This window comes from Eimeria mitis, genomic scaffold (genome assembly GCF_000499745.2).
Source record: "Eimeria mitis Houghton genomic scaffold, Emh_scaff490, whole genome shotgun sequence".
NCBI lineage: Eukaryota > Apicomplexa > Conoidasida > Eucoccidiorida > Eimeriidae > Eimeria > Eimeria mitis.
Window position 1 is genome coordinate 1850 of NW_013573201.1, and position 9312 is coordinate 11161.

Consider the following 9312-nt stretch of genomic DNA (forward strand, 5'->3'; position numbering starts at 1 on the left):
GTGCAAAGCCGGGCATTCGTTGCCGATTGCTTCGCACGAAGCATATTTGGACTACTGGCAACTGCATTTGCAGCAAGAAATGAGCCGTTCATTGGCGTGTTCCGGATGGTTGGTGGCCACGCAGCATGCTACGTATCCCTGAAGATGCAGTTTTTTCCAGACGGGCGAGGAACGTGCACTTCAACCATTGTTCCTGGATGCCACGTCTTACTTTTTCTGGTAATGCATCTGGGTCGACGATGCGTCTGCGTGTGCATCTGCGTGGACGTCCCAACAATGATTTTGTCTTAGAAATACTTTTACAACCTCTGCAACCAGATCATATAACTTACTAACGAGCAGGTAGTATTGAACTGTTAGAAAGGGGAGGCGCTTGCGAGACTGCCCTCTCAGCGAACACTGAACGGCGACGATCGAGAACTCCGGCCGCACTGGCAACATCTTCGGCAACATCCTCGGCAGGACCAGCTCCACTGGTTTTATCCAGTAGGAACGGCATGCCGCCGAATCTGTGATATATTTCATGCAAGCGGCATATCAAACACTAAAGTTGGGATGCCGGCTACAGCATGCATAGGTAACCTATATTGGTCGCTGTTGCGGCCATGAGAATCAATAGGTGCATTCATATGTGGACATGTCTGTACTGTGAAAAAGCATATTCTCGTGCAATTTTGTTGAAGTACAACCAAGGATTCTGAAGCGTGATTAAGGCCATTTTCGAGCATTTAAAAACAAGAACTAGTCGATATAGATGCTTAGTCTTCAAGGCAAAAGGTAACTCTCTTCCGCAGAGGCCGAACTATTTTGTCACGTTGCGCTTGTGTGAATGACGCTTTAAACGAAGGAACGAATACCTAAGAACCGCAGCAACACTGTTCTTCTTCTATCTCGGGTGCTAGGGCTTTGCATGGAGCTATATCTGACTAAACCGGGCAAAGAGGTGTTCACCTAGATGACGCAGCCTGCCATATTTTTGGTAGCCTTGTCATACACTACCGTGGAGATGGGGAGCCTTGGGTGAGCACGCGCTAGGAAACACAAGTGACCAGTCCAATCGGTGAGGTGTTGCGCTGAATTGATTGCCCCTACTCCCTCATTGTAGTGCTGGGATCAGCAGCTACACAAGTGTTTATCGCTCCTGTTTAGGAGGATAGCTAACTGGTACGTACCTTGACGGGCACTCATTGGGAACAGCCAGTGGTCATGGTTTCCTTCTAGCAGCAGCAAATGTAGGGTTCTGGCGAGGGGACGCACTGCGACTTCTCGAAGTCCCAAGTGAGCATTAGCTGCTCTAGACGGCACGCAGTCCAGCTGCGGAAATTGTCAAAGCCGCCCCAAACAGGTGCAATCATCGAACGCTTCTACGTTCGTAGCATGCAGTGATACTGTTTCACGGGGGAACCGGTCGGCACTTTGACAAACTGTGAGTTGGCATCGTGCAGAAGTGCCATCGACGTCAGCTCCAGGCCGCCTGACGAGTCCTTCGGAAGTTTGGTGCATCCTGTATTGATGCCTATAAACCTCTCATCGTTTTTGGATATAATAGTTACAGAGCAGTCGCCGTCCAGAGTCCCGTACACTCACGCTCATGCATTTGTCAGCATTCGGAGTTAGCGTCTAAATTCTTATGTTGTCAAGCTCAAGAGGCGCTTTGAACGCCGGTCACTGACTATTCAGCGGCGGAGAGGAATTAGGACAGCCCCGTTTGCGGCCTGTCTCAACAGTATGCCAGAGCAAATGCATGACGAGATCGAGTTTTTGTAGTTCCCCTGCCTTTACTGTAGCTGGACGGGATCAAGGACTGTTGGGCACCTTGCAGCACAGCAATACAATCTACGGTTCTTTCTTGTATTTTAATTGGCTAGTTCTAACAAGGGAGGCTAGCTCGTCACTTCCCTGATGAGGAAATTGCATCCACTTCGAACCCACTTCACTTTGCCTGCGGCACCGCACAGGCGTAGTGACTTGTTTGATTGTAGCACTTTACCACAGAAGTGTGGATGTTATTGACTAACTACTTCCCAGCCTTCACAAAGACTTTACAGACAGCTTCTGGAACATATACTCTTGTGGCTTGTCCGTGNACTACTTCCCAGCCTTCACAAAGACTTTACAGACAGCTTCTGGAACATATACTCTTGTGGCTTGTCCGTGAAAGTCAAGCTGGCGTATTCCGAAGCGACTTCCACCACGTAGTTCAGTTACGTTGTCACGCAACACTCAGTAGTTGCAATTATTATATCTGCCTACGGAGGTGCCGTCCCAAATTCCATTAAGCGTAATCCGCAGCCAGTCGCTGTGGTTATATTTTGCTTCCCCTTCATTTCTGGATTACGATCTTTGCTGTTCGGTCAAGAAGGGCGAATCATATAGGTGCTATCACCTACTGTATTCTAAAATGCGTCTCCTGTGCAAGTGCTTCGTTGGATTAGACAAATCCAACGAGTGCGTTTAAAAGCACGTGCTCGCATGTTTAAACAATCTGTAGAAGAAGCAATGCTAACGAAAAAACAAGGTTAACAAAAAAGCAATTTGCTTAGCAACAAAAAAACGATATTTCCCACATGTTTTGAACTGTACAAATTGCAGCACAAGAGAATGCGGCTTCCTTTAACGGTCAGTTGTTTGAAAGGGTGAAGCACACAAAGAGGAAACGTGGAGCCCAATCGCTAACCCCAAAACCGATTTCTGCACTAACGCCATTTGTCCAGTTACATTGTGATATGTGGTTTAGGGTGATGCTAGATATGGCTACTGAGACACTTTCTGAAGGCTACGCGCAGGTGCCAACGTCTTTTTGAGCATGCTGAGCGTCTTGGTAGGATATGCGTCACGTATTGACTGCGTGCTATTGGTTGGTACGTTACTAGGCGAGTATGCATCCCATAGACGACAGCATCGCTCTAAATTGTGACCGGGCCAGGCGTATGGAAGGCCTTGTTACCCACATGTATACACACCTACCAACGGGAACAGTACATGTGGATGCAGTAGAGGTTCTCTGAGGGCTGGCTTAAGTTGTCCTGTGACGGAAAAAGAGACCGTCAACAAACTTCCCTCTACCTGAAGCACCGCATGGCAGAGCACCGCACAAAGAAGCTCAGATTTGCCAAGAGATTTTACAAAGCCGCATTTCCCAGTCTCGGGAAATATGTACTGATCACGATTAAGGTGCGCGGTTGGTCTGGTCAGCCACATGAACGCAGCGATATAGCCTACAGCGTTAAAACATGTACACGATGATTGANGGTTGGTCTGGTCAGCCACATGAACGCAGCGATATAGCCTACAGCGTTAAAACATGTACACGATGATTGAATTCAAGTGCCCCGAAACCCACCCAGAGAATCCAAAACGTGGTAAAAGTTGTCGCCGTCGAACGTGTAGAGGCATGACCTAGTCGTCATATATAAATAGTCATCATAACGTGAAGTAGAGCCATCCTGAATGAAAGCAATATCTTCCCTCCAAGCTGTGCTCGGCCCTGCCCTAGTATATTTGTTTTCGTGAACAAGAGTGATGGAAGATGGAAGGCGCTGGTTGACACTTACCAGGAGTTGCAAAAACTGGTTGAAATCATTGGAGCAATAGGCGGCGTCAACAGTTTTGCAGAGCTCAACTGTGTATTCAGCATCTGCATTCAAAGGATGTTGGGCAACAAAGTCACTCTTCGGCAAGCCCGCAGAAGAGAACAAGCAATGCATAGAGGGAAAAAACGGGTACGTCACACCCCACCGCTTGCAGCTTTGAGCTGTGTTCTGCTAGGACGCCAATTTGTTCCGCCAGGGTCAGGTAGAACTACGAGCAAGTCATCGTCCTTAAGAGCCTATATGAGAAAAAAGCAGTCCCATCCCCTTTATATGGCATTCCCACTGCCCACATCAAGGTTGGCAATCGGTAATGCCATGATTGTGGCTTCTACGTGCATCGGTGTGCCAATGCCGCACCTCCAACAAGGCTTCAGGTGATTCAGTGAATAGGTTACAATGCTCCTTGTGCATGAGTGCGAGCCACTGAGGGACCACCACCTGCATTGAAACAGTACAAGAACACGCTACGCNTCCTTGTGCATGAGTGCGAGCCACTGAGGGACCACCACCTGCATTGAAACAGTACAAGAACACGCTACGCGGGGAGTGCACCTCCTGCATTCTTTGCGGTAGCAAAGCATATTCACACCCTCCGGCGACAGACTTCCAGTTCTGTGTGCCACTTCGTCTAATCCATTGCCTTAGTCACAACACCTCATGAAGCAGACACACAACGTGTGCATGCAACCGCCACGCCTCGCTGGCTCTGCTGAAGGCAGTCAGGCGGTCACTAAAATCGGCAAGCGCATCATTCGTGCCTCACCCTAACAGGAAAAGAAAGCTCCACGAAGTGTGCCACTGCAATAGCAATTCCAGCCGGTGATAGTTTTCGCTTCCCACCATGGTGTAATGCTATGTCCACTCCGTCGACGAGCACCCGACGAACTACGTGGTAGTCGTCGCACGCCTGAATCGTCAAGGCGCACGCTCCGTTTAGCAGGTGAACGTTACATGGCTTGGCGTCCGCTAGACGCCAGGAGGCGCACTCGCAAGCAAAGAAGCACGACCCATAGCGGCCACGCGCAAATCCGGCATAGATAGCGGCATAGTCATTCAAGAGCATGTTTGTTGGCATTCATATTCTAAGGTTTTCCAATGTCTTCGCTAATATGGCTAATGGCGCCACATTTTTCCATGCCTGTACTGCTCACCTCAAAGTCAACCTTTGGAAAGGCGCGCCACATTGCCATTTGGCTCACCCTAGCAGGTCTCCTGGCTGGCAGTGTCACCTGGCCTGATGAACCAAGCACTCGCCGTCATATGTCTACCAAGGTTTCTTACCAGAGGAGAGACACTTTAAACCAAAGTTTTTCCAAAACAGCTTGGTAAACGCACATACGACACTTTTAAAGAACTGACACTGCAACGCCCATAAACAAAGCCCACGGACCCTCTACAAGATGCATTATCTTGTACCCAATGCGAATACGCACTCGTAGAATGACGCTCACGGCGCCTTCTGCAGACTAGCTGGAAGCCATCCAAGTCTGTCGGGTTCTACAGGACAGCAAAATGCATGTCAGCAACAGCAGGACACTGTGGTGCTCTTGGGGTCGAACCTCTTCGAACTAGCTTTGACATTGTGCATTCAGAGTCATCATGCATTTCGAAATTAAGTGTAGGTAGTAGCTCTGGAATGGCATCATACGGCGGGTATGGTGCGCCTTGATGAATCCAGAGCTGCAGAGGCGTGACCTGAGGACTCGCTTGGGATACCAGGGTAGTCCCGTCGGAAACCAAGTTGCAAAGGTATCTTTGGTTCATCTTCAGCGTCATTCTGTAACAGAACGTGAGGCCAGNTCGGAAACCAAGTTGCAAAGGTATCTTTGGTTCATCTTCAGCGTCATTCTGTAACAGAACGTGAGGCCAGCAGGCATGCCTATTTCTCCTCAACGCTTGCGCACGAGGTGAGCAGCATTGTCCCTGCATGGCAGCGCTCACGGCTCGAGTTATGACAGCTTCTGGGCCACCTTCGTTCCCCAGTGGCACTGCGATATGAGTTTGAGCATTTGAAGAAAACGGGTATATTACATAAAGCGTGCCTTCTATGTCAAGCTCAAGGCGATCCCACGACTCGTCGTGTGCATGCTGTAGCAATCTGCTCTCCGAATCCGGCAGCAACTTCCACATAGCAGGAGATCTATCGCTATCGGCCGGGGTCCACCACCAGGTTGAAGGTGAATCAGCTGGCATCTTCGATACAGCGCAAGTTGAAACACCCGTTAGAACTTCGGAGAGTCCCACCCGCCAGTCACCCACCTCAATTTGGGCGCACCCAGTATGCTGAATGCCGATATTATCACTAGGCGTTGCCGTCACCTTTGTCCCACAAAGGTCAGGTAAGACAAGGTGAAATATGCAAACCGGGGGTGCGGCGACCACGAAGGGAGCGCTCCGGTCCACAGCCAAGGTTCAAGAGGTAATAACACCTTGGAGGCGACATTGAAGACGAAAACGGCTCTACAATCACTCATCACTGCTCGGCGAGTTAATTTCTCGCCTGCCCATTCGGTGTGGATTGAGGGACTGGAACGCGCGTCGCAACAAGCCCCATTAGGCTCTCAATGGACCAGGAGAACCAGCCGTGCAATCCATAAAAATATTGAAGACAAGGTCCTCATTACACATGTGGTGGATTATAAATAGACTAATCTTCAATTTTTTCTATTGCGAGGTATTCTCTGTTTCTTGTTGGTGGGCTATTGGCGTGTTGCTCTCCCTATTGCTTATTGCTTCGTTGACTCAAGCCGAAACTCAAGACCGCACAGTACAATGGCAGACAGCCGGTTTGCAGATATGACGGCAGGTAGACTTCTCTGCAGGTGATATGTCTACTCGAGGGGACGTTATTTTTGCCATGGCTACCAAGACGTATATTATATGCCGTGTTTACGCACTCATGGTTCAATGGACCCCACTGCGGATCGTCTCCACGAGAAGAGCCGACCGTCTGCCGAGATATGGGATGTTGGGGTCTCCTCAGAATATGAAAGGCCCACACATCTCAGTTATGCAGGACAGGCTCACCGTATCAGAGGGACATCAAGCGGAAGCAAATTCTTGCCAGCCGCGGTATTGACCGTCCTGGCAGTTGTACACTTGCTGGTACTTTGTTTCTACAACAAACGCTTTGAGGGTAGGTCGGGCGATACTGCCAGGTCGCTTGCAGAGGGAGATAGGCCATGCCAGGGGGGCGCTGACTCTGGTGACTTCGAGGGGAGAGGGGACTCGTCGGCTGCGCAGTCTTATGAACCGCGCGAACAGCCCCTTGCTGGCGAGGGTACATACTCTGAGGCCTACGGGGAAGTGCGAGTTGAGTCCGTCGCAGGGCACAAAGGAAGCTACTCGGTTCAAGAGCGGGCATCCCATGATAGGTGGACTGAAGGTTCTGGAGAGCCTCCCGTACAACCATTTCCTATTGAAGGGCCTGGTGTGCCTTTGCCTTATTATGGAAGAGGAGGCAGGAGGAAATCGATACGAGCACGACAGGGAACGTTTAGGCACAGTACAACGTCTAGTCAAGCTCCTGAAGTTGATACGCAGTTGGTGGCGTATGGAGCACCGCAAATTCCGCCTTCGGGGTTGCCCGAACAAAGTCCTTCAGTTTCAGGTCAAGCATCCGGTGATTCGTCGATTGGAGGAAGTCAAAGACCTCCAGTACCATCCGATCGTTGGCGGACGGAAGGACATGAAACACCCTCCGCACAGGGCTTCGGTGGAGCAGGGGCTGATGAGCATTTGCCATCCTATGGGGAAAGACACTGGTCGCAGTCGGCACGGCTTAGTGAAGGAACGGTTTACAGCCCAGCTTCTAGTGCAGACACTCTTGCAGATAGTGGAGGATTCGTTAGAAGCTNCCGTTGCAAGTGAAGAAGCTGGATCGGAGTGCAGATTGCTACCAGCAGAAGTTATGGAGAGGCTTGTGAGCTTTTTCAGTGACTCAATAGGCACTGTAAGAAAGTGCAGCTCGCTCCTGCCTAGGCTAAGCTCACTGCATGGTCGACGTTTAACTTGGATGCTGCTAAGACTAGCAACGTTGGACATGGCTGCTCTTGCACGCGTTCCACGCAGCATTCAGGTTCATAGAAGGGAACTGGGAAGAGCGATGTATGGCCTTGCTTTGGAGCTTTGTTCATACAGCCAGAATACCGAGACGCCAGACACCCTGTTCATTCAACAGCTTCAGATTTTTGCTCAACTTATCCAAGATATCCAATGTACATGGGGTGCCGCCACCTCTTTACCACCCCATAAAAACGCAATACAAGTTGAGGCAAATTTGGCTGTGTCTGAGACTGCACGAAAACACTATGGGAATGCGGTGGATGGATTGCTGTGGCTGACGGAGACTCTTTCTGCAGTGCAGGTAGCACCGCTGGTGGAGCAACACCTGCGTGTACTGGAAGCGCTTTGCAATATGCGCGCAGTTCAGGTTTCCCGGGAGACAGCAAGTCGACAGCTTATCTTCCACTTCCAGAAGCTAAGAGGTTCTCGGCCACTCATTGATCTCGGCTTTTTGACCCCACAGGACATGACCGTGCTGCCGGTACAATATACATGTGCAGAACTCAGTCGGGTTGTCGCCCGTGGGGGAGGCATTTTCATTCCCCCACAAATGAACCCCGGTCTTGCTGCAATGCCGCCTTGGACACCGTCTTCTGGCCCTCATATGCAAGCCACTGATGAATTTCAAGGCACATCAGGCTCAACAGAGATGCACCGCAAGGGTTCAGGTTCTACGGAATTGAGTGAAACTGTGACCGAGCAGGAAGCTCACGCGGAATTGAGTGAAACTGTGACCGAGCAGGAAGCTCACAAGGCACGATCCGGAACACCCTCAACGAGCCTGTCCCCTTCGGCAAGCACAAGGAGTCAATCGGGAACACCCTCAGCGAGTCTGTCCCCTTCGCCAAGGGCGAGGAGATGGAGCAGACAGCGACATAGGAATACACAAGCGAAGCCAAGCCCAGGGGAGTCACCATCTGCGGGCCCGTGAAATCCTTGGGGAACTAGTGCATCGGCAAGCGGCCCTTATGAGGTCTCCTGGATGGGTGTAGTTGTTGGAATGCAATTCACTATTCCTCTGCGTGCACCACATCTTCTGAGGCGAGTACCTCCGACGAGGGTTGGTCATTGGCCTGATTCTGGCGCACATGTGCAGAGAATCAAAATGGCACATTGTCCCCTGCTGGAACCGAAGATATGATAATATGGAGGCATACAGACAGTAGTATTTGCGGCTATGCGTTCGGGCTGCAGGAACCAGCCTGTTGCCACACAACCGCGGATAATCTAAATGATGTCGGCGCAGGAGCGGAGTTGGATTTCATGCTGGAACTTATGCACTGTCCAGTAAACCCGGAATTGGGTAAAGGGCCAGCTTGCGGATTATACTTTCGCTACTGGTATGCATTTGTGGGAAGGTTGTATGCGAGCCCCTGCTTGCGTGACCGTTGCTTTCAGTGGTTCGCTGCTTGATCTGGCTATATGTCAAGTAGCTGCTAGCTAGTGGGCTTCGAAGGGATTGCCGAATAAGCGACAGCGCTTTTTATCCCAGTAGGTTTTCAGAAGGTAGCCGTGGTGAAGAGTGGAAACTGTAAAGCTCATCACTGCAAGATGTCTATTAAAGAAAGCCGGGACATTTGCCCACACAGTAGAGTGGCGGACGCCTGACTGTGCATTATTCTTCCAACAGGCAAACACCTCATCTACACAGTGG

The 9312-nt window shown here is 50.4% G+C and overlaps 2 protein-coding genes across 2 annotated transcripts; one reads left to right on the top strand and one right to left on the bottom strand.

The window, feature by feature from the left end:
* Positions 1-3016: 3016 nt before the first annotated feature.
* EMH_0014050 (uncharacterized protein) lies at positions 3017-5786 on the bottom strand (the record flags this gene model as incomplete). Its single annotated transcript, XM_013499998.1, is given in 10 exon segments — positions 3017-3066; positions 3344-3446; positions 3555-3637; positions 3739-3829; positions 3951-4031; positions 4357-4500; positions 4745-4827; positions 5153-5390; positions 5394-5441; positions 5535-5786. Coding segments are annotated over 10 exon segments (1173 nt in total).
* A 1054-nt stretch (positions 5787-6840) lies between these two features.
* On the top strand, positions 6841-8589 carry EMH_0014060 (uncharacterized protein; the record flags this gene model as incomplete). The annotated part of the gene is given in 2 exon segments (XM_013499999.1): positions 6841-7447; positions 7451-8589. Coding segments are annotated over 2 exon segments (1746 nt in total).
* Between the last annotated feature and the right edge of the window lie 723 nt (positions 8590-9312).